We start from the raw sequence: 23,182 nt of genomic DNA on the forward strand, positions 1-23,182 counted from the left end.
GCCCATCATCATCTTGCATGGCAAAACTTCAGTCGTCATCTTCACACCACATAATGTTTATATGATCATCAGGTAATCAAACAGTCCTTTTGCAGTGCCTCAGCTCAACATTGCGTTGTCCTGTTCACTACATACCTAGTACACTTCTTTTTTTTCACCGAGAAATATCTAGAAACTGGTGGCTACACAGCTCCGCCAGGCCTTTTTACTTATCTCTGTTTTTTTTGGTAGTATACGTTTACTTGTGGGCTGTAGTTATATTAGCATTGGGTACGTACGCGTCAGCAACTCTTGATTGGATAGACTTACGGATGCCCTCCTCGGGCATGGGCTCGACATTTGCGAGCTCAGCCGCAAAAGGCTGCTTGGGACCGTTCTTCTCCTCACGCAAGAAGGGGAAGGCCAACACCTCGCGAATAGAGTAGTTGTTGGTCAAGAACATGGCAAGACGGTCGATACCGAGACCCCAGCCACCGGTTGGGGGAAGACCATACTCGAGGGCGTTCAAGAAGGACTCATCAACAAGTTGACTGCAGGAAAGTTAGCCTTGTATCGAATCGTTCATCACATTGGCGGAAAACCTACGCTTCGTCATCACCCTGGTCCTTCTGGCGAGCTTGCTCCTCGAAGCGAAGTCTTTGGTCGAAGGGGTTGTTCAACTCGGTGTAAGCGTTGGCAATCTCCTTCTTGCACACGAAAGCCTCAAAACGCTCGCAGAGACCCTTCTTGGAACGATGGTACTTGGCAAGAGGGCTCATCATCTGGGGGTGCTCCAAGATAAAGGTGGGGTTGACGCAGGTCTCCTCGATGAACTCGCCCGTGAGCTTGTCAATCATGCGAGCGTTGGTGAGAGGTGGTGGGCACTCAACACCCATCTTCTTGCACACTCTCTGGAGGAACGCGTTCGTCTCGTCGGTGTGGAGCTCCTCGCTGGGAGGGAACTTCTCGCCGGTGGCTTCCTCGAGGGCCGGAATCATCTCGACCCTGCGCCATGGGGCCTCCCAGTTGACCGTGTACTCCTCGCCGTGCTGGTTGGTGAACTTGGTGACGTAACCGCCGGTAAGGTGCTTGACGAGAGAGGAAACAAGCTCCTCGGTGATGTTCATGAGGTCGTACATATCGGCGTACGCCCAGTAGAACTCAATCGAGGTGAACTCGGGGTTGTGTGTGAGATCGACGCCCTCGTTGCGGAAGTTCTTGCCCATCTCGAAGACCTTGCCAAACTGACCGACAATCATCTTCTTGAGGAACAGCTCAGGGGCGACTCTCATGTACATGTCGATATCGAGATCGTTGTGATGAGTGATGAACGGCAGAGCGGTAGCACCGCCAGCAATGGCGTGCATCATGGGCGTCTCAACCTCGATGAAGCGACGCTCATGGAAAACTTGACCACTTGTCAGTTCTGCTCTTCTCCGGATTGACTCAAACAAACTTACAGTCACGGATATACCTGACCATCCGGCTGCGCTGCCAGAGGGTCTCACGGCTCCTGTCGTTCCACAGCATATCGAGATATCTCATACGCGCGCGCTGCTCAGCATCGGCGAAGGGGAAGCGCACGCTGGGAAGCATGTGCAAGCAAGGGCTGAGAAGCTTGATCTCGGTCGCAAAGATGGACAGCTCGCCCTCCTTGCCCTCGGCAAGCCTGTTCTTGGGGTTGGTACGGCCAGCATAACCAATGATACCAATCACATCACCACGGCGGATGTTCTCGTGTTGCTGCTCAAACGAAGGGGCTCCCTCGGCGACGAGCTGGGCCTGGCACACAATTTGGATCTGGGTGCCGATGCTCTTGGTATCGGCAGAGGTGCGAACATCTAGGAGCTAAATGAGCAAGGCGTCCTCAGCCGGTGAAACATGTTGGAGCGGAAGTTACCGTAGAAGATGAGCTTGGAACCGCTAGCACGCTTGTTGTAGATGCGGGCAGCGATGCGAATCTCGGTGTTCTTGTCGTCCTCGCCAGATTTGAGGTGCTTGAACTCGTCGTGGAACTTGTAGTCGTCATAGGTGACCTGGAACTTGTGGGGGTAAGGGTTCGTCTCGGGGTTCTTGAGGACTGCACACAGTGACGCATTGGGTCAGCACCGAGTCCATAGCTTCTACAGCCACCATATGAACACATCACATACGCTCATTGACGTGGCGCGTCCGGATCTCATAGTACTGGTTGGGATTAAGGTCGGCCTCCTCCTGACCGGCGGCGTTCTTGGGCTTGCCGGACGACGCCTTGGGGGGAGCAGCAGCAGCCTTTTTGGCCTTCTCGGCCTCCTTCTGGCGCTGCTTCTGACGCTTCTTGAGCTCCGTCTTGGAGACCTTCTCGCCCGTCACTTCGTCGAGATGGAGGTTGGCAACCTCCTCGGTGGGGGGCGCAGGGGCAGGAGCTGAGTCGGCCATTTTGAAAGTGGTGCTGTCTCGTACCAAGGACCACTAGATTCAACAACGTTGAAGAAGGGGGGAGGTTTTCTGGTTCGGGGGTTCAAGTTGCCCGCTGTCGGCCCAGATGCTGGAAATTATCCACAGCGGGGTAATTTTTTTGAAAGCTTTTGGCGGGGTGACTCAATCGCAACCGTCAGGGTTGTTATCAGTCGAAGTGACTCAGGGGTGACCCTAACCCTGCCCCCTTTGTGGGTTTCACTCTTCTCACCCTTCATGAGGTACTTGTACGGTGCACGCTCAAGCATGGGAACAACTGTTGGTTTCTGGCTCCAAATAAGTGCCAAGAAGAGAAATTCTATATGGGTATTAATATGACTAAAGCTAAGAAACAGTATCTATAAGACCTTGTGCTGAGGACTGTCCTTGTTTTCCCTTCCAGTGCAATGCGCCCCCCTTCCCGATGATGGTACAAATAAAGATGTCGCCCGCTGTGCTCTGACTCAAATAATACGAAGCAATGATAGACTGACACAATGCAAAAATCCTTCAACCAGCTACTAAGGGTCAGCGTCAGCGTCCATATCGGCATCGGCATCGGTATCGGCATCGGCATCGGCATCGACATCGGCGTCGGCATCCACGTCCCCATCCGCGTCAGCATCCGCGTCCGCATCAACATCACCGTCTTCCTCAGCTGTGTTAGTTTCTGAGATTTCCGGCACGTCCTGCCCGCCCATTTCCTCGTCCGAATCTTGCCCGGCACCAACACTGGCCGGCGCCGTGATGATGCTGGGTGTACCGACGGCAGTCGAGGGCGAACCGGCTTTAGTGGTAGATGCCGTCGATGGTGCATAATTCGCAGCGTTATTGCTTGCTGCCGGAGAAGGGTGAAGAGACGCCCGGGCGTCGTTATTCGGCACCGAATGTTGTGATTGGTGCCTCTGAGGCTGCAACTGTCGCATACCCTGCCCAGAGCCAGTAGTTGTTGGCGACACTCCGGCACTTGCAGCTTCCAAGGTGCGCTGCGCTGAGAGACCGGCCGCCGCGGACCTAGACGACACGATCACATCCTTCCAGCGATTAATCGCCCTTGCCACAACCGTGTCGAGATCCGCATGCCTATCGGCCATGTTGAAGCCTACACCGCCGCCATCCTTCGCTGCGCTGAAGCCGAGCTCCAGCATGTGGTTGACCAGCTTCTCATCCATGTACACTGTTGTCGGCTGCACAATCTTGAACTCTTTAGGTTGCTGTAGCCGGCTCAAGTGTTCGATCTGAGACTTGAGATGATTGTTTTCTTGCCTAAGAAGGCTTTGGGTCTGCTTGAGTTTGGCCCCCTCGTCTTGCTTCCGCCCCAAGCCTCTTGCCAGCTCGAGGGTCCACAGCTTGGCACGCTCAGGCTCTGGAAGTGAACACCAAACTGAATACGTCGCTGTTATGTGATCGGATATTTGCTGTTCCATCTTGTCGGCTGCCTTTTCAGCCTTGCGCACTGCTTCTCGAGCATCTGGCTTGACTGGCACTAGGGAGGGAGGATATGTTAGATCTTCGTTCACCGCCGTTGTCGCCGCAGCGCAAGCCAGCTTCCATCTCCTGAACTCTTCTCCAAAATAATTTCGCAAGGCTTGCAGCTGAACTGGGCCGGGTGGTGTTATCGACCACGAAGTGGACGTCGAGTGCTGGGTAGAAGCAAATAGCGTGGGTGGTTTCTCGAGACACTGCAACGTCAGTGCCGGAAAGTCCAATGCAAGAGGATCAAAGTCAAAAGGCATCGAGTGCATGTCGATTTGTTGTCTGTCAAAGAGCGTCAGTATACAAGTCTGTTTGGCACAACGAGAAAGCCTGGCTTACTTTGCAGCCCTCCAAGAACCCATGATTTCCCGCAATGCGAGTTCAGCGGCTCTTTTCGTATCCTCGGCATCTTGCAATACGTGTCTGGCGTCCAGTTGTTGCTTCATACGCTGGCGACTGGCTGATCGCTGATGTTGCCTGAACCCACCCTCGTATGTCGTGGCATCCCGCCCACCAAGATCGTTGATGACACCCGTGGCTTCCCATGGTGTATTGAACGGATATTTCCTATCAGCAGTCCCTTTGCCTTTGGTTTGTGATACTGGTGTGATGGATGCAGAGTCAACCTCTACCGAAACAGACCCCTGACTCCTTCTCGACGCAGCCGTTGGCGTTCCGACTGACACTGACGTGTCTCGTCTTCTAACCCCAGGAGCACCGGGGGTTCCGGCCGAAGCTTTGGGACGACGGCGGGTGATATTGGATCGATTCCGTCTGATTTCTTCCACATCGTGAATCCCATCGGGGGCCTTGGGGTTGTTCTCCTTAATGAATACATCTAGATGGCGGCCGAGCGAAGACGATGTGAAGGCTTGGTGGCAATAGGTACAGGTCTTGTCCTTGACCGCCTTGGTTGTACCGGTCTCGGCCGACTGGGCCGGGGCTTCGTCGGACATGGCGGGCTTTTTGCTGACCTCGGGCAGTTGTCGGTGAGCCGCAGGGACGGGTGGCTGCTCGTACTCGCTCGGCGGAACGGTCACAGACGGTGGGGAGCAACGGGAGCTCTAGAGCAAACTGGAGAAGGGCGGGCCGTGGCGATCCAAGGGGGGGGCCCAGGGGGTAAAGACCCGGAAGCTTCTTTAGTTGGTCAACGTCTGTTGCTCCTTCGGCCGGACTGGTGCAGACACAAGACCAATGACGGGTGACGGGTGACGGGTGTTGGGCGACGGGCGTTTGAAGACGGGGTCGGTGTTTTATAACAGTAAACAAAAGAGATCAGAAAAGAAGAAGCGGCGGGAAGGATCGCAAACGAGGCTTGGGATGTTCGGGGTTTAAAAATGACAGATGGGGAATATTCCGCCTCTTTTTGAGTGGTGAATGGATCGCCTCGTCTCGCCAGCGAGGAGGCCCAGACACATTTCTTTTTTGGATCCCCTTTCCCGGGTTATTGTACAGTACAGGTAACGCGGCAGGGGTTGGAACATCGACACCTCAGCAGGAGCCAGAGACAGTCGGTGTTGGCTTGCAGACAGGGAGATGCAGGTTCCATCCAAGACCTGAAGGCGGCGGCGGGCGGAAAAGATGGGTGCGATGTGAAATTTAAAGTTGCATGTGCATGTCGTATCTGCACCCAACTGACATTATCCAGAGGCAGGAACAGCAGCAGCCTTCCTTCTCCCGATCAGCCAGTTCCAGTCGAGGTTTGGTCTATCAAGGTCAATTCTTTTTTTCTCAGGTTGTGCCGGAGGTCGGTGACATCTGGCAGTTCACCCAAGGTCATTTCCCTCTCGGGACAAGCGCAACAACCGGCAAACGTTGCTGTTTGTTCCGCCGCTTGCTTGGCGCTGATCATCGGCTGGGACTGCAGGGGTGCCTAGCCGGGACCAGGGTCGTGCCTGTAGGTTGCGCTGTCACGCCTGGGGCAAGCTTCTGGAATTCCCCTGAGATCAATCAATCAACAGGAAGCTTTCCGGTGACACTTTTACAACACCACTACCTACCTACCTGATGGATGTCCTGGAACTGTACCCGACTGGCTAGTATCACGACTGATGACTATCTTGGTTCCCAATTGGCATTGACTACTGCTGTACAAAGCTGGAGGCACTCCTCGCCTCATCTTCCATCACAAATTTGGAGATGCTTGTCCGTCCCTCCAACTCTTAATTTGAGCGTTGCAGTGACTCCACATGACAGCATGGCACATGGCTCCAGTGGGCATCTTGACTCGAAGCCATCCGAATGTTCGTGTTGGTCCCATGTTCTCCGAGGAACCTACGTGCGAAGGGGAGGTTATTATGAAGTTCATCAGGTTTGTCTTCATTTCCGTGGCCACAACCCCAAACAGGCGGTATTGAATAGATGATCTTGGCTTGCCTGTCATCGCTTCTTCAGCTGGAGACCAAGCTCTCCATAAAGCGATTGGTCAATGCGTTCTTAACATCGCCAGATCACCTGACCTCCTGCCATTTTGCTGTTGGGCAAGCCAGCCGCCATTTTCTCCGCAGAAGCCATCACCAACGCTGCATGTTTGCTAGACGAGACTGGAACCGCTGAAACCGCACACCTGCGCCGTGCTAACCCCCCTGCTGTAAATAGCTTCACATAATCACCCAAACAAACCACCCCTCGTTTTTCGTCTGATTCCAACGTCACAATGCCACCAGGTATGCTTCCATCCCAGCTGCAAAGCCCCTCGATGCATTTACGGTTGCGCGACGGGGTGGCGCGTCGCGTCGCGTCGTCGCAAATCGACCTGTCGCCGCCCGCTTTCTGAGCTGCATCTTGTCATGTTCTTTGTCGTGCGACCAGCCATGTCTAACCCTCGAATTTAGCAATGAGCGATAGCGAGCCCTCGGATCGAGAGCTCAGCCCCCCGCCAAAGCGCAGCGGCAAGAAAGCACAGCGCTACTCCGAACCCGTCGACGAAGAGGAGCCCGAGATTGTAAATGGGGATGTTGCCGAGGACGATGAGGATACTGAAGAAGAGGATGGAGACGGGGAAGCCGAAGTGTATGGACCTGCCAGAGACGATGATGCGTGGATTGGACAGTCGTTGACAGGGCGAATAGTTATGTTGTTGAGAAGATTCTCTCGCACATGATTGGAAAGGTGGGTTGAGCGCAACATGGGATCGCAACTTGGCTTTCATCTGACTGCCTTTAGGGCGGCGAATTACTCTACGAGGTCAAATGGGAGGGATACGAAAAGAAGTCGGACCGCACGTGGGAACCGGAAGAAAATTTGACGTAAGGAACTGTGGTTCTATCTTGGGACTGCAACAATAGGGCTAACGGGCTTAAACATAGTGAGAACGCCTCCGAGGCTCTCAACGAATACCTGAAGAGCATTGGTGGCAGAGAAGCGCTCCTTAACGAAACCCACACCGCCGTCCAGGGCAAGAAGCGCGGCCGCAAGGATTCGTCAACCCCGCAAGCATCTACCACCAGCAAACGATCCAAGAGAAATGGCAGCCATCCTGCAGACTCCGAGCCCCCAGCCAGCGCTAAGCAAGCGGTCTGGAAGCCACCAGCAGGAAGCTGGGAAGATCATATTGCGCACCTTGACGCATGCGAGGACGAGGAGACCCACAAGCTCATGGTGTACCTAACATGGAAGAACGGGCACAAGACTCAACACGAGACTAGCGTCATATATTCGAGATGCCCTCAAAAAGTAGGTTCTAGAGCCCCCCACATGGCCGTATTGAAGTGCTGACGTTTTCCGTCTAGATGCTGCAGTTTTACGAGCGTCATGTACGCATCATCAAGAGGGAAGAGACACCGGTCGACTCACCCCCTGCCAACTCCTGAGTCCTTTGTGTTTTGACTCTTCACTGTAAACCATGTTGTAACAGCACTCTTGTCGAATTTGTTTTTTTATTCTCCAAGGCTCTGACAGGCCAGGACAGGCGTTCAGGGGGTCTTTTCGAGCAGAGGGATGGCGCAGATGATCGCCAGGGGGACATTTTGTTTAGCTGACGATTGCGGAATTTGATACTTTGTGTGTTTAGTACTTTTGAGATATTGACATCGGACGGAGCTGCCCTCGCAAATCAACACACATTTTCAGTCAATGGCACACAGTTGGAAGTTGGCGCTGCTATCATTCTGGCTACTCGCTCTTCTCTAGGTAGATAGTCCGTCATAGAAAACATATTGACTGCACCCAAAGCATGCTCGCTGTAATCAAACCCAATTAGAATCGGACTGACTCCTCCATCCTCGGTTTGTGTATATTTTGGTCCAACCCCTGTTCGTCTGTCACGGCACTCTTAGAGCTCAGGCTTATATAATCATTCAACCGTCCACCGGAGAACCGCCACCAGCAGCACCGTCATCCTCAGCTGTCTAGCTCCTGCCCTTTGTCACCTACGTTGGTGTTATGCGAGATGAACACATTGTATTAGAGCTCCCACATTTGCCAACCTATTAACTCGCCATCGCTGTCTCACCTTACCCAACTTACCCCATTTCCCATCCTTTCAATCACCATGCCAACCCGCGGCCCCGTCCCTGTCTCTCTAGTCCCCTCCTCCCAAGCAGAAACCCTCAAAGTCGGCCCCCTGACTGTTAGAGTTTTTGAAGACGGGTCAAACACCCAGAACAGAGTCTCAGCCGTGACCATCACCCTCCCCCCGGGAACGTCAGGGCCGCCAATGCACTGGCATCGGTTTCACGACGAGCTCTTCTTCGTCACCAAGGGCACAGTCGTCTTTTCTACCCCGGAAGGGGACGTCGTCGCCAAAACGGGCGACTGCATGACTGTGCCCCCGGGTGCGATCCACACGTTCAGGAATGGGAGTGAGAGCGAGGAAGGGGAGTGCTACATGACGGCTACGCCGGGGCATTATGTTGATTGTAAGCTCACCTGAACTTCCCACCTGGGTTTTCTTGCCTTGCCTAGAGGGAAAAAGGATGCTAACAGGTGGTGGTGACAGATTTCAGAATGTTGTCCAAGGCTACTGCTGGGTTGGTGGGGGGGAAGTTGGGCAAGGAGGAGACGGAGCATTTGGTGAGTTCTCTTACTCTTGATGATTACCTCATATGTGATGGGGGTGATTGGCTGATGATGGCAGATGGCACTGTTTGGAACTTTCCCGCCTGATGTTAAGAGTGAGCCTTGATTTGGGGAATGAACAGAGGCAGTGATCATGATTTGTATGTGAGCAGGGAAGGTATGTAAGGTTAGGTAGGTATATAACTTTGGCTGGTTGGTGTGATAGATGATGAATTCACAGCTTTATGATAGCAGCATGGTCAAAAATGATCTTTTATTTTATTTTTAACTCTGACTTGTACAATACGGGGTATCATACCCGCAATCAATTCTCCCCCCGTTGCGCTCAACCCCCTAATCCATACAAACAACGCTGACAAGATATCACTAACACGCTATAACAACTCCCATTCCCACTAATAATCAGCCCCCATCCAATCCAGAACCCCACAAAGCCCCTCCACCACTCCCACCCCCCACCCAACAACAGCACTCACCAACCCCTCCACCAAAACAACAGCCATCCAAACCGCCGCAAAAGCAAGCTCATGCACCCTCCCCAACCCCCTCAACGCCCTCGCCAACCCAACCGCCATCCCAATCAAAACAACCCCATCATGAACCACCACACCCATATCCTCCTCCTCCTTCTCTTGCTCCTCACCAACGAGTCAATGATGTCCCCCCAACCCCGTCCCACTAGTGCTCAACAACAACTTCCTATTCTTCTTCACCAAACTAACAAAGCTCCTCTCCAGCTTCTCCGCCTCCTTCCTCGCCGCCGAAAGCGCCTGCTCCGCATCCTCCAAACTCATAAGCGGCACATTCCCAAACGGCCCCGCCGGCCCCCCAGCGCCCGGGGGAACATGTCTCTGCCCTGTTCCTGTCCCTGTCCCCTCCGCACCACCACCACCACCACCACCACTACCATCCACCCCTCCCTCAAGATAACTCGCAAACCCACCCGGACTACCACCCCCAGCTTCAGCAAACGCCCCGACCGGACCAGGATAATTCAGCTCAGGAGCAACAGCATCAGCCATATCACCCCCCCCATGCCCAACCATCCCCGGTCCCCCAGCTCCATACAACCACGGCGCCATCGCCCCTAAATTCGCCGCCGCAGCAGCATTAACTTGCGCCTGTTGTTGCTGCTGCTGCTGCTGCTGCTGCTGCTGCTGCTGTCCCCCTCCTTGTCCACTCCCCCCAGTCCAGTTGGAGATCGCCTTAGGAAAACTCATATCCCTAGAGTTGAGGTTCAGTCTCGGAAGGACATACTGATTGATGTAGTAGATCGCCTCTTCCCTCTGGATCTTGTTCACCGGATCGCTAGGAAAAGCTCCCTTGCCCTGGGGGAAGTAACTCGGTGGTCCATTGGGAACAGCTCTCCCTTTAACGAGCGAGAACCCAGAACCCGTGTCGTGACGGGAAGAGATGAATGACGCCGGGGAGGCTGCCTCCTCCGCGATTGCATTTTGGAGCTCCAAAAATCTGTCCTCCTCGTCGGCGGTGAGGTTGCGGACGCAATCACCGTTGGGGGTGATGAGGATCCGGACACCGTCGACGACCTTCCTGACGGGCTTGCCAGACAGCAGAATGGCCTGGTCCTCTTCGGTAACCATGTTCTTGGTGGGAGTCATGGTGTTCTTGGCTGCCAGCTCCCAGAGACCCGCAGCGTTGATGTCATTTTTCCACCGGTCGAGGGGGATGGTGGTGGGCTGGAAGAAGGCGAGCTTCTCGAGGTTCTCGGGAACTAGGCCGGCCTCGTGGAGGCTTTGAAGAATCTCGTGAGGCAAGGGCCCCTCGCGAGGGACGGCGGCGTTCTGCTGGTTGCCACCATCGGGGGTGTTGGAGTCATATCTGTTCTTGTGAGTAGGCTCACCAGTCAAAGTAGTAGTTTCATTGGCGGTAGAGCGGTAGGTTGAAGACTCTTCCTTCACTTCCTTGACCTCCTTGGACTCCTTGGTCTCCTTTGTTGAGGGAGCAGGGGAAGCAGCCGGTGGCTCGGAGCTGCTCTTCGCCGTGGTCGGTGTAGCAGCTGGCTTCTCCTTTTCCTTCTTTTGCTTCTTCTTGCGACCGATGATGGGCCCAATCTCGACCTCCGGCTCTGGCTTGATAGGCTGCGCAGCGAGGACGGCCGACTCCTTCTTGGTCAATTCCTTGCGCTGCTTTCGCTGTTGGCTCTTGGTCGTGGACCGGGTTGGGGCGGACCCAATCCTGGAAGACGGAGGAGGCGAGTTGGTCCGCGAGGCCGAGATGGAAGCGGAAATAATGGAAGCGCTGTCGGAGATCAGTTCGCTGGCAGGTGTCTCAGGCCGATGGGCAGATGCCGCGGCAGATGAGCGCGCCGAGGGCGCGGTGAGAGACGGACCCGCACCCATGATAGGCGTCGATGGCGTCTCCGTCTTGGGCGTGGCCACCAGTCTTAGAGTTTTAGGTGCAGCCCGTGAAAGTGGTGACGAAACGGAAACCGGTGTCGGAGTAGGCAGCGCAGGGAACGCCGAGTCCTTCTCTGCGATAGTCGACTTTGTCGATGCCGAGGGAGCTTCCAGATTCCGAATCTGGGAGACCTTGGTGGCAGCCGCGATATTGAGAATGCCAGGCACAGGACGCTTGTCGTTCTTCTTATCAGCAGGAGCAGCAGTAGACTTTTCTGCGGCCTTGGATGTGGCAACAGTTGAAGGCGCCTCCAAAACCTTGACAGGTGCCGTCCTCGCAGCCGCAGCCGCAGCAGCAGCCTTTTCTTTCTCCTTCTCCTTCTCTTCGGCCTTCAACCTCTCCTTTTCCGCCTTCTCGGCCTTCTCTCTCTCAAGCCTTTCCGCTCTCTCGGCCTTCTCCCTTTCCTTCCTCTCCTTCTTCTCCTCCTTCTTGGTCTTCTTGGCGCTCTTCTCAGGTGCGGCCTCACCTATCAACTTCTTGCTAGAGCTTACCTTACTTGGTGCTGGCTTTGGTGTAGCAACAGGTGTGGCCGCAGCTGAAGCCTTTGGTGAGTTGAGAGCTGGGAAATCTTCGTCCTGTAAGGTGACTATCTTTGGGGCCTTGGCTTTGGCAATCTCCTTGGATAAACCACTTTCAGCGGCCAGTGCCTTGATGATATTTTTCGCTTCAGAGGCTGATGGAGTAATTGTGCGTTTGCTTATCAGCGGGCTTGGGGCAGCTGATGGGGCAGATTTAGACGAAACCTTGGGCGACGCCACTGACGGGGTTTGTCGCCCAAAGTTCATGGTGTGGAGTGACGCATGTGAGATAGCAGGTGAATGTTGGACGCTTGGAATTGGAAGTCCGGGTGGTGCTGAAGGCGTTCCAGTCCTACCAAAAATCTCAAAGCCCCCAGGGGGGTGTCGAATGTTGACATCGATAGGCTCATCCGCCACAAGCGCGTCGATGCTGGGTCTAAACTCTTCGAGTGAGAGTAAGTCGTCCTCTATACACCAAGTTAGCTTCCATATCTTTTGAATGGCTCAAAGTGCAAAGCTTCAGATGAGAAGATACATCCAGGAGAGAGACCGCTGGGCCTGTGGGGCAGAGAGGATGGAGGAAGGAGGAAGAAGAAGGAGCACAAGCAAGCAGCGCCATTATATACAGGAGAATTAAGTCACATCAAGACTACCATCATCGTCTCCCGGTTGGTAAAGTGTACTATCGGAATGGTGCGAGAAAAAACGCTTTATTTTATCCACCGATGCCACCTCAGCCCCAGCTGTGTTTAAAACCTGGGGCCCAAGTTAACGTACATGAAGGAGAACCCCAAAGGAAGACGATGAGAGCTTGCCTGACGTGACCACAAAAAGTCTGGTGTTGTTTTTTGTCTTTCCATGACCGCCCGCCCCAACCCTTGGGATGTATCCCAAGGCCATTAATCCACCAACAAAATGCAAGTGACGCCAGTGCTAGGCGGGTCCCTCCCTCGTGGAACCAATGCCTGCGATGCTCGAGAACCGTGATTTAAGCCCGCTCCCCACAAGAAAAGAAAACAAAAAACAAACAATCCCCTGGCTGAGCCACCCAAACCAACGCTGTCGTGATATATAGTGACATAAAAAGCCAAACAAAACGCATGTGCTCCTCCTTCCCTCCAAAAAAAATGATGGTGATATGTGTGTAATGCAATGCAAAAGCCAATTTTTCGTGAAATCGCGGCCGGCACTTCCGGATCAAAGTCGTCATCACCATTGCCGGTATGGCTGGTTATACATCATGCCCTGGTTGGTGTACCCACCTTGCGACTGACCGCCGAACACACCCGGCCCGAGTCCGCCATTGCTCTGTTGCTGCAGGGTTTGCTGCTGGTGTTGCAAGCTCTGCTGATGCGACTGCATTCGCGCCTGAAGTATGCTCGGGTCTGCAAGATCAACTATGCCACTCCCCCCAGAGGAGGAAGTGTTAGCGTTTCTGTGCTTCTTCCCCTTCTTCTTCTGCTTTGAACCCATTTCTTGGAATGCTCCAGGCTGCGAGGCAAAGAGCGAACCGAGGTGGTTCGAGGCAGGAGCCGGGGTCGAGGAGTTGGAAGGTGGGTACTGGTTAGGGTTGAAAGAGAACGTGTACTCACGCTTACCGGAATCATGAGCCTGGGCACCTCCGCCCCTGTTGCGGTTGATAAGTTGTTGCATAATCTCGTTATCCTTTGACGCCCCGCCGAACGCCGCCGTCAAGCCAAATCCGTGCTGCCCAAACATGCCGGGAGGTGTGCCAGTCGACTTGAGACCCGGAGGCGGCGGCGGCATGGAGGAACCATAGTACTGGTTGCCAGCTTGGTTGTGGAACGTTGAAGGCATCATGGACGACTGCTGAGCCATGATGCGGGGGTTGCCCGCGAGCTTCACCGACGTAGAGGACGCAGCGTCTCTGTTGTCGTTGGCGAAGCTGAAGCGGGAGCCCTGGCGGTTGTGGCCCTGTCCCTGGAAGAGGGTGTTGGTCTGGGCTGTCAAGTGTTCGACAAACCCAGTTGGGGGGCGCATGAAGCTTCGCTGTTGAGGCGTCATTGTCCGACTGGCAGTACCGATAGACCCAAGATTCGATGTCGATTGGGTCATGCCAGAGCCCACAGCTTGACCAAAGAAGCCATCGGCACTGCCTCTTTGAATGGGTGGTTGAGCAGTGCGCCGTGGGTCAAAGCCGTGGGTGTCACGAACATGATCCCGGTCCTCTGGTTCGCCACCCAGTGCGAGACTGCCACTGCTTTCAGGCTCGCCCTCTGAGGGCTCGCGGACACTCGCAGTAAGCTGGTCACCAGTGGTGCTCGCAGCCTCGGACTCCCTCATCGCCCGGCGACGCTCGCCTCCACGAGAATCGAAAAGAGGAGGGTACTTGGAAGCATCATCCTGCTCAGCACTCGGTTTCGGCCACGCCAGAGCGCAGCCTTCGAGCGACTTGAGCAGAGACTTGAGGGTGTCCTGAGTGGTGCGCTTGGCTCTTTCAGCAGGAGTTTTGGCCGACTTGGTTCGCGTAGCCGGCGATGCCGCTGCGGGGGTTGGGGTTGGCGCCGAGGGAGGTACTGGGGCAGATGCCGGAGCTGCGGTGGAAGGCTCTGGCGTGGGAGCCGGTACATCGGCAACTGGCTCGTCCTCCACAGCAGACTCGGTCGTAACTGGCAGCGCATTCGAGATGGCAGGGCTTGGTGCGGCACCACTAGTGGCATGGCTGCCCCTTCTGCTACGAACCTGTGGGTTACGTGCCCAGTTCGCGGTGGCAGGCAGCGCCGGGCCATCGCCGTGGTCTGATCCATCTTTGCTAGAACTGCGAATCATGGGCTGGGCGGCTACCGGCGCAGGCGAAGGATGGCTCTGCTGTCTTGATGCAGAGCGGGAAGAACCAGCGGCGTGGGGTATCGGTTTCTGGGCATTGATGCCGTTGATGGACGATAGATCCTGCCGCGTGTAGCTGTCCTCCTCCTCAGCCAGCTCATGCAAGAACATGCACTGGCGGTTGGTACATGTCTCGTGCCGCAACCAAGCAGAACAGTATTTCGTCGTTCCTAGTTGCGCCCTGAGGACCCTGTCCCCATTCATGGACCCATTGACTGCCTGGATGCACTTGGTTGCATCCTCCTGTTTTTCAAAGGTGACGTAAACACCCAGAGATTGGTTGTGGCCGTCAGTGCCACGTCGATTACTAATCGATATTTTCTGGATGTTGCCGTACTGGCCAAAGAATTCGGGCTTTCGAAGGGTTTTGAGCAACTCGTCTTCACGAACTGTCGGCTGCAACCCGGTCACATAAACCAGGTTCTTTTGGACAACTCGGACGCCGACAAGGTTCTTGCGACTGTGGTTTTCGGCCTCTCTTTTCTGGGCTTCCTTTTGCCGTTGCTCAGCGGCACGCTTCTTTTGGCTCTTGGCCACATTGGCTCGGAATGCTGCGTATCTGGGCTGCTGTCAATATCCCAAAGCCAGGCATCATCTTATGAACCCCACTTACTCCTCAGGTGTGACAACTTTGTACTCGATCGTGGCTTCGTTGTAGGGACGACGACACGCAGGACATAGCCCGTTCATATTGTTCCTAATGTTGTTGAAACAGAACTGACATATCTGTAGCGAGTGGGCGGTCAGTAATCTGATGAGCAAATCGCGCAGGGTGTTGACGACAGCATACCTGATAACCACAGGGGCATGGACGGAAGTTTCGGTCTGAGAGATCGAACTCCTCGATGCAGAGGGGGCTAGTAGCATGGTTAGCATGGAACTTGCGCTGGAGGTGCGAGAAGAGGGGGCGCCGAGCTGCGGATGCCGGTACTGCTGGTGGGGACAGAAAGCCCCTGAGGAGGGAAACCACATACCAAGTGTCCTCATCATCGTCGATGAATGTGTCTTGGTGCGTCATGGTGAATTATGTGGAGGTGGTATCGTCGAGATGGGGTTTGTTCCGATACTCGAGATGTGGTTTCGAGTGGCAAGATCGAAACGACGAGGTGGTGGTGTGCTTTTGGGCAATATGCTGGATGTAAACGGCCAAGGCGAATTAAACTTGGTGCTGGGGTTGCACTCAGTTTCTTGAGATTAGAAGAGTCGAGGTAACAAGTCGAAAAAAAAATACTCGGAACAAGATTGGAGAGACCACTGGGTGCGCCTGGTACTGTATTTATTGATTTATGCTGGACCAACTCGCTGGTGGAGGTGAATGAAAAGAACAAGAGACGATTGTCCAGCGGCGAGCAGAGCCTTCGAAAGCGTCACGGAGTCGCTAATCCGCTTTTGGTTAGTCTCGTCTGGCACGTGTCGCGCTGTGCTCGGTTCTCCGCGAAAGCAACGACACCACTTTACAGATGAAGCGTCAACGACTATTTGTCTCAGCAAACCTGGGGATAGCTGGTGTCTTTTGATTGGGTGTTTTCTCAGGAAGAGTAATTGAGATCAGTCAGGTAGGGTAGAGTAAAATCGAAAGCCACGTTCATAAAATGTATTTGTACAAAAGAAATTGTGGGGTAGCTTGCCTCGAGCAACTTTGTCTGTTGTTTCACTCTCGGCTTCAAGGCACGTGATGGATCACCTGACTCAGCCATGGATTCGAGCTCCAAGCTTTCGACGTCAATTGCAAATCGACCTCGTCAAGCACCCATATTCGACTGAGGGCATTGGTTGATTCCCAGCAATTGGCTTCAGCCCCCCGACTCCAACCATGGCCAGCAAGCTCTGCAGAAGCAGGGCTTTGGCCTCGGCTTTCCGACCAACAACCTCCTCCATTGCGGCGCCCATGGTGCGGTGTTTTGCCAACACTGCCCGTAGCAATGTCGCCGTTCCCAAGGACGCCCCGAACCCCCGCGAGCTTCCCCGCGACCAGATCGGTACCCTCAAGGCCGCCCCCGTGAACCCTGCCGACAAGTATCAGGCCAAGGCGGATGCTATGCACAAGTATGGCGCCTGGCTTATGGGCTGTCTTCCCAAATACATCCAGCAGTTCTCTGTGTGGAAGGACGAATTGACCATCTATATCTGCCCCTCTGGCGTCATCCCTGTCTTCTCTTTCCTCAAGTGTAAGCCGGCAGCCCGTTACGCCCCCTGGGTGATATCCACCCTCTCTAACCTCGATTCATCATAGACAACACCTCTGCCGAGTTCACCATGGTCAGCGACATCACCGCCGTCGACTTCCCCACCCGTGACCAGCGCTTCGAGATCGTCTACAACCTCCTCAGCATCCGCCACAACTCCCGCATCCGTGTCAAGACCTACGCCGACGAGGCCTCTCCCGTTCCCAGTCTTACCCCCCTCTATGATGGCGCCAACTGGTATGAGCGCGAGGTGTATGACATGTTTGGTGTGTTCTTCGTCAACCACCCCGATCTCCGCCGCATCATGACAGATTATGGCTTCGAGGGTCACCCCCTGCGCAAGGACTTTCCCCTTACCGGCTACACTGAGATTAGGTATGACGAGGAGAAGAAGCGCATTGTCACAGAGCCCTTGGAGCTCACGCAGGCGTTCCGCAACTTTGAGGGAGGCTCCAGTGCCTGGGAGCAGGTTGGATCTGGCGTGGATGTTACGCCCGAGACCTTCAAGCTGCCCACACCAAAGCCAGAGCCTCCTAAAGAGGAGAAGAAATAGATGGAGATGAGGGGGAGGGGGGCTTTGTAAATATTTTGTGTTACCAAGGCGTTCATACAGCAGTCTTGTTAAGAGTTCAGTGGGGTGGCAAATGCAATGTGTGAGGTGCCAATCTGGTGTTGCCCGTCCATGCTGCATGATTATATTCGCATGTATTCTTTGTTCAAGGGGCCATATGAGGAGGAGGCGTAAGCCATTTACATGACAAGGAATGAAAAAATCACAACGGTCCCTTATTTGCCTGGCTGCAAGCCAGAAGCCAACATAACCTTCCAGTTGTCTTAAATAGCTGCCTTAACCTCAGCCTACAGCTTTCGGAGCAGCATGTGGTTGAGATTTAGCTCACTTGTACAACACATCATCAAACGGCCGATGTTAGGTCGGCATTCAAGGTTTTACGATTTAAAATACAGACAAGAACACCAATGTGCAGATATCGAGTTTTAAAATCTATAACGCCAGAAAAACTATGAAATATCTCACACTGTCACTAATCTTAATTTTTTTTTTCGGTCTTTTCACAGTGGACAGGAGGTTTCCTGTGGTTTTTTTTTTTTTTTTTTTTTTTTTTTTTTTCATAGATTATCTCACACTGCATTGCAGATGACTCGGGAATCAATGTTCATCATGGATCGATATCGTCATTGTGTTGTCTCATCACCTCTTGCCCTGAATATTCCATAAATGGTCCAATTACTTTCTGAATTGCCCGTGGTATAGCTCAGTACCAATATCTATGTACTTCGGCATGAGGTATTTGATGATAGTCATGCCCATAAATTGAATAGTTTTGTAAAGAGGCTGACCTTGTCATCATCAGACCTCTCCTTCACTGTCATCTCACCTCCATGTAAACTGGGCTGTCTCCAACCGATATCTCCAAAGCTGGTCTCTCATGAGCTGACCTCTTTAAACGGACCTCTTAGAAGTTGACCTCTCTTCAACTGTTCTCTATTAAACTGACCTCTCTCACACTGCCCTCCTCCCAACCTCACCCATTACCCTCACATAATGTTACACCATGTGTTGCACTGAATCAAGTTCTATGACCAAATATTGAATATATGGGTCTGTCCATGACCAGTCTTATCCATGGAATGCTTGTGACTACCCTACCTAACTAAGTGGCCAGGTCAGCACTGAGATGGTCAAGCGAGCATTAGATGAATTCAGACTGTCTTCAAGGCTCACGATCTCAGCTTCAAACATACACCCGTGACAAACAGCACTAGAGAGAGCCAGTTAAATCAAAGTGAAAGAATCCTCATCTATATTTGACTTGATATACACTTGATATACACTTGACTTTTCCATATCCGATCCTTAAACCTCCACTATACCCAGCGATTCTACCTAGCGTATATACCGCAACAAATCCAATCAGGCCCCATATCCTAGGCAGCCTGCCTAATCATACCAAATAGCATTCATCCCAAACCCTGGCTCCGGAATTCTCACCCTCGCCACCCTATGCAAATACTCATCCTGCCACCTGTACATCTCCAACCACCCCTCCTGATCATCCGTGATAGCAACCCACTCATCGCTAAAATCACACGGGCTCACCGCGTTGGAATGACCGCCGCTCGTCGGCGTGGGGTTCAGCGCAAGCTGCTTCTCAATCGAGCCGCAGTCCCTCAGCTTGAACGCAGACCAGTACCCCTGAAGGTCAAACTTGTTTGCCCGAGACGACGCAAACATGTACTTGCCAGAAAAGGTCAGCGCGACGACGTCGGCGCGGTAGAGGCCCTTGCCGGTTTCCTTGTCCTTTTGGGGGATTCCGGGGGGGATCAAGGGGAAGGAGTGATGGGTGTAGACGGGGAGATGGGTGGCGGGGTCGATGACGTATTCGCAGAGGCGGTTGCCGGCTTCCATGAGGGCGTAGAGGTAGTTGCCTGAGGGGTGCTTTTCACAGTTTCTGTTAGTTTACCTGTTGGGACAGGGAGGAAAGGGGCTGACATACCATAGCTACCCATCTAGGGTGGTCACCAGCGTCAGGGGCATCGACGCTGCCGACGAGCTCGACCTCTCCCGAGGGGAGCTTGCGGTGAGTCCACAGCTTGTTGGCGGTCAAGTCGGCCGAGTAGAGGTAGGTCTCGGTTGGGTCAAAGACCATGCCGTGGATGCCGGTGTTTTCTTGGTAGGGGTAGTTCTGGACATTGTCCTTGAGGGCACCCGTGTCGGAGACATTGAAGACGTTACCGTAGCCGGCGTGCTTGTAGAAGGGATTGCAGTAGACGTTGTAAGGGGGCTGCTTGGCGGCCAGGAGGAAGATGGCGCGGGTGTTGGTGTCTGCGTCGTTGGCACGGGCTGGGATAGAGGGTGTCTGTTAGTGATGGGTTCAGGATGATTTTGAGGATGTCGAACAAGAAAATACGCACGATCACCACCCATGGGGTGGGACGCCTCGTGGACTATCTCGGTCGGGCTCTTGACGGCGAAGCTGGACCATTTCTTCATGGCAGCGCCGTAGAGGTTCTTCTTGGCATGCTGTTTTTCATGGTGAGCAATTGGTGTAATTGGAGCTGAGCTTATCGGTCAATCGTACGTCAAAGGTCATCCACGAGATGGGCTCATCGTGAGGAATCTCGGTGCGCTTGATGAGCTTCAGAGTCAAAGCCTCATCGTCAAATTCAACGGTGAAGATGGCCCCTGGAGGGGTCCAAGTGCCGCACATCAAGTGGTGGAGGGGCATGGCTGAAAATGACGTCGGCTACAGATGCCGGGATTTTTTTTTTCTGAGCAAAATGGGAGCTTGGGGAGAAACAAACAGCTCGGGAGTGAAACCTCGTCGACGAAAAAAAAAGTTTCAAACCGACGATGCACTGTTCAATCGTACGATGACGGAATAGTTCGCTCAGGCCGGAATGAAACTCAATCAACTACGGAAAACTAGGCTCATTTTGCGCATCTGGCTTAAAATGTTTTGACCATCAACTTTTTCCCAGCTCCTCGATTGCTTGCCGGCCCCTCCCACGAGCAAATGGTGTGCAGGACAATTGTTTTACCCCTCGTTGCCCTCAAGCTCGGGATTTAGCGATGTGGGGGGGTGCCAAAACGGCAGGGGTCGGATGCCGCTACCGGGAGATGGATGGACCAGGGGACGGCTGGACGTTTGGCCCAAACAGCGCCGGGTTTTCAGTTTTGATTCCAGCCAGTGGATGACAGCCGATGGCTGAAGATTGTACTGCGCTCTCACCGCAGAATGCAGTTGGAAATGTGAGGTCAATGTGTGAGGTTGAACTAAGCACAGACAGACGGCACGCGCCGTGATGGGACTGAGATACGAAGACCCTGATCCGAAACAAGCTTGTTTCCCCAACTTGTACCCCCGAAACCCCCAGATTTCGGGAGCACGATACATCTTGTCAGCCGGAGCACTCGGATGAAGGCTCATCCTGGCCTCTTTCGACGCTTTCGAGACCACATGCGTCCCAGCTCGCAGCTGCGCTTCCCCATAGCTCACGCCATGTCTTTGTCGAGCTTTGTCTTCGTCAAAGGGTCTCGGGCTGGACAACGGAGCGCGATTCAGTGTCGGTTCCATGTCGGTTCCATGTCGCCCCAGACCGGCCCCCAGAAAGCCGCGATGCCAAGCTCTCGGCCGTCAGCTTGACTGGCAAGCCGTTGCCATGGGCCGGGATGCTCTGGGGTTTTGGTGGGCGGACCGGGGGTGGGTTCGGTGGGTTTTGAGTGGGCGTTCCTGGGCCCCTGGCCCTGCCGTGGCGCTTGTCGGATCTTCGTGGGAGAAAGCGACTGCGGGACAACCTTAGTCCTCCTTCACCCCACTCCCGAATTGGGGGAACTTGGAGATGCTGAAGCTGCCGCGACGGCTGTCCGATCAGAAGCGGCGGGGAAAATGACACCACAAGGGGCTTCACATCCTATCACATTGCCTGGATATGCAATATGGCAAAGGATGCTTGACATAGAGGCGAGATTTCCCAGATCATTTGTATATTAACCTCATCCCGTCTCTCCCTCTCTGCCACTTCCTCTTCCCCATCCTCATCCTCATCACATCCACACATCTCATCCCCAGATCTTCATCTAATTCACCAACCACAACCAACCAACCAACCAACCACAACCTTCACAATGGCCTCCGACAAGCCCGCTCACCGTTTCGACCCCAACTTCACCAAGAATGTCATTGAGGGCATGGGTCCCGCCACCACCCCCCGCAACCGCGAGGTTCTCGGTGCTCTGATCCGCCACATCCACGACTTTGCTCGTGAGGTCGAGCTCACCGTCGACGAGTGGATGGAGGGTGTCAAGTTCGTCAACGCCCTTGGCGAGATCTACTACACCTCCAACAAGACCCGCAACGAGACCCACCGCATCTGCGACGTTCTCGGCCTCGAGTCCCTCGTCGATGAGATCGCCCACAAGATCATCTCCGAGGGCGAGCTCGACCCTACCTCCTCCTCCATTCTCGGCCCCTTCTGGTCCCCCAACGCCCCCTTCCGTGAGCTCGGTGGTGAGATCTTCCAGGACGGCGTTCCCCCCAACGGCCGCGTCACCAAGATGCACGGTGTGATCCGCGACATCATCACCGGCCAGCCCATCCCCGGCGCCGTCTTCGACATCTGGCAAGCCTCCGCCAACGGCAAGTACGACTTCCAGGACCCCGAGAACCAGACCCCCAACAACCTCCGTGGCAAGTTCCGCGCCAACGAGAAGGGCGAGTACTGGTTCTACTGCCTCCACCCCACCGCCTACTCCCTCCCCCGCGATGGCCCCTCGTGGCAGCTCCTCTCCCTCATGGACCGCCACCCCATGCGCCCCGCCCACATCCACATCATGGTCACCCACCCCGACTACCAGGGCTGCACCACCCAGCTCTACCCCAACGACGACCCCTGGGTCAAGTCCGACACCGTCTTCGCCGTCAAGGACGACCTCGTTGTCGACTTCAAGCCCATCAAGGAGAAGGACCCCAAGGCCGTCCTCGAGCTCGAGTACAACGTCAACCTTGCTCCCAAGGGCTACAAGGGCAAGATCTAAATGGTCGATGCCTTGTTTGGTACTGATGAGATGATTATAAGATGAGATGAGAAACACTTTCAACCTGTACATAGTTTTTTCTTTATGTTTTTCACCACACACATGTCACATTGTATATTTATACCCTGTATCTTGAGCCTTGCCGGCCAGTTGGTTGAGGCGAGCGGCATAAAAAGGGGAGGACATGCATTCGGTTATCGTTATGGGTTGGTAGCCTTTTTTTTTTCTTCCTCTTTCGGTTAAATGAAAAGAAATGAAACAAACAAACTGTGCCTTCCTTGCTGCTGTGAATCAAGTGAATGGTGTGAATGCCTTGCTGATGCGACTATGATATCTTGACACAAACCTTCTTTGACATTTAAGTTTGACCATCAAGCCAACCCTTGAGACGGGGAGTGCTCAACCATCAATGCAACCTGACCACTTACACAGAGTTGAATCGATCACTCAGGGGACCCAAAGTTGAGCTGACCCACTTGCAAATAGTTGAGCTGACCCACTTGTAAATAGTTGAGCTGACCACTTACAAGATGTTGACCCGACCGCTCACCCGGCAATAGACGACATGACCATGTCACAGTCAAATATTGACACAACCAAAAGGAACCTTTGACACACCATCTGCGGCCACTGTCTTTAGTGAAAAGTTGTGATGATGCACCTCATGACACGCATGTCGAATCGATCGCTCAGGGATGATGAGCTGAGCTGACCACTTGCAAAGAGTCGAGCTGACCATTCAGGGG

At 53.9% G+C, this 23,182-nt stretch overlaps 8 protein-coding genes across 8 annotated transcripts; 4 read left to right on the forward strand and 4 right to left on the reverse strand.

Moving 5' to 3' along the window:
* Positions 1–238: 238 nt before the first annotated feature.
* On the reverse strand, positions 239–2,397 carry KRS1 (lysyl-tRNA synthetase; the record flags this gene model as incomplete). The annotated part of the gene is made up of 6 exons (XM_062890182.1): positions 239–249; positions 310–530; positions 586–1,387; positions 1,440–1,820; positions 1,880–2,059; positions 2,133–2,397. 6 exons carry the CDS (start codon positions 2,395–2,397, stop codon positions 239–241), a joined length of 1,860 nt encoding a protein of 619 aa, XP_062743786.1.
* A 539-nt stretch (positions 2,398–2,936) lies between these two features.
* QC762_407210 (uncharacterized protein) lies at positions 2,937–5,751 on the reverse strand (the record flags this gene model as incomplete). Its single annotated transcript, XM_062890181.1, has 2 exons — positions 4,231–5,751; positions 2,937–4,173 (listed from the first exon to the last, which is right to left on the reverse strand). Exons 1-2 carry the CDS (start codon positions 4,845–4,847, stop codon positions 2,937–2,939), a joined length of 1,854 nt encoding a protein of 617 aa, XP_062743787.1. The 5' UTR covers positions 4,848–5,751.
* A 704-nt stretch (positions 5,752–6,455) lies between these two features.
* On the forward strand, positions 6,456–7,703 carry QC762_407200 (uncharacterized protein; the record flags this gene model as incomplete). The annotated part of the gene is made up of 5 exons (XM_062890180.1): positions 6,456–6,557; positions 6,726–7,002; positions 7,057–7,139; positions 7,200–7,566; positions 7,623–7,703. Exons 2-5 carry the CDS (start codon positions 6,991–6,993, stop codon positions 7,701–7,703), a joined length of 543 nt encoding a protein of 180 aa, XP_062743788.1. The 5' UTR covers positions 6,456–6,557; positions 6,726–6,990.
* Positions 7,704–8,383: 680 nt separating this feature from the next.
* QC762_407190 (uncharacterized protein) lies at positions 8,384–9,206 on the forward strand (the record flags this gene model as incomplete). The annotated part of the gene is made up of 3 exons (XM_062890179.1): positions 8,384–8,750; positions 8,831–8,904; positions 8,969–9,206. 3 exons carry the CDS (start codon positions 8,384–8,386, stop codon positions 9,014–9,016), a joined length of 489 nt encoding a protein of 162 aa, XP_062743789.1. The 3' UTR covers positions 9,017–9,206.
* Positions 9,207–9,305: 99 nt separating this feature from the next.
* NOT4 (General negative regulator of transcription subunit 4) lies at positions 9,306–16,285 on the reverse strand (the record flags this gene model as incomplete). The annotated part of the gene is made up of 6 exons (XM_062890178.1): positions 15,668–16,285; positions 15,484–15,550; positions 15,307–15,419; positions 13,109–15,252; positions 9,590–12,313; positions 9,306–9,541 (listed from the first exon to the last, which is right to left on the reverse strand). Exons 1-6 carry the CDS (start codon positions 15,709–15,711, stop codon positions 9,306–9,308), a joined length of 5,328 nt encoding a protein of 1,775 aa, XP_062743790.1. The 5' UTR covers positions 15,712–16,285.
* Positions 16,286–16,376: 91 nt separating this feature from the next.
* Positions 16,377–17,523, forward strand: ALI1 (putative NADH-ubiquinone oxidoreductase 30.4 kDa subunit, mitochondrial). The gene is made up of 2 exons (XM_062890177.1): positions 16,377–16,861; positions 16,927–17,523. Exons 1-2 carry the CDS (start codon positions 16,507–16,509, stop codon positions 17,430–17,432), a joined length of 861 nt encoding a protein of 286 aa, XP_062743791.1. The 5' UTR covers positions 16,377–16,506; the 3' UTR covers positions 17,433–17,523.
* A 1,169-nt stretch (positions 17,524–18,692) lies between these two features.
* QC762_407150 (uncharacterized protein) lies at positions 18,693–22,599 on the reverse strand. Its single transcript, XM_062890176.1, has 4 exons — positions 19,981–22,599; positions 19,814–19,922; positions 19,396–19,742; positions 18,693–19,337 (listed from the first exon to the last, which is right to left on the reverse strand). The coding sequence occupies exons 1-4, from the start codon at positions 20,125–20,127 to the stop codon at positions 18,840–18,842; spliced, it is 1,101 nt and encodes a 366-aa protein (XP_062743792.1). The 5' UTR covers positions 20,128–22,599; the 3' UTR covers positions 18,693–18,839.
* QC762_407145 (uncharacterized protein) lies at positions 21,528–22,436 on the forward strand (the record flags this gene model as incomplete). Its single annotated transcript, XM_062890175.1, has 1 exon — positions 21,528–22,436. The coding sequence occupies one exon, from the start codon at positions 21,528–21,530 to the stop codon at positions 22,434–22,436; it is 909 nt and encodes a 302-aa protein (XP_062743793.1).
* Positions 22,600–23,182: the final 583 nt, after the last annotated feature.

Source organism: Podospora pseudocomata, chromosome 4 (assembly GCF_035222375.1).
Source record: "Podospora pseudocomata strain CBS 415.72m chromosome 4, whole genome shotgun sequence".
Taxonomy (NCBI): Eukaryota; Fungi; Ascomycota; class Sordariomycetes; order Sordariales; family Podosporaceae; genus Podospora; species Podospora pseudocomata.

Excerpts from the sequence above, each read along its gene's own strand:
- ALI1 (XM_062890177.1), top strand. The coding sequence starts at position 16,507 with ATGGCCAGCAAGCTCTGCAGAAGCAGGGCTTTGGCCTCGGCTTTCCGA. Across the intron at positions 16,862-16,926 it reads TGTCTTCTCTTTCCTCAAGT|ACAACACCTCTGCCGAGTTC; the intron begins GTAAGCCGGCAG and ends GATTCATCATAG.
- QC762_407150 (XM_062890176.1), bottom strand. The coding sequence starts at position 20,127 with ATGCCCCTCCACCACTTGATGTGCGGCACTTGGACCCCTCCAGGGGCC. Across the intron at positions 19,923-19,980 it reads TCTCGTGGATGACCTTTGAC|CATGCCAAGAAGAACCTCTA; the intron begins GTACGATTGACC and ends CATGAAAAACAG. Across the intron at positions 19,338-19,395 it reads ACCCTAGATGGGTAGCTATG|CACCCCTCAGGCAACTACCT; the intron begins GTATGTCAGCCC and ends AACTGTGAAAAG.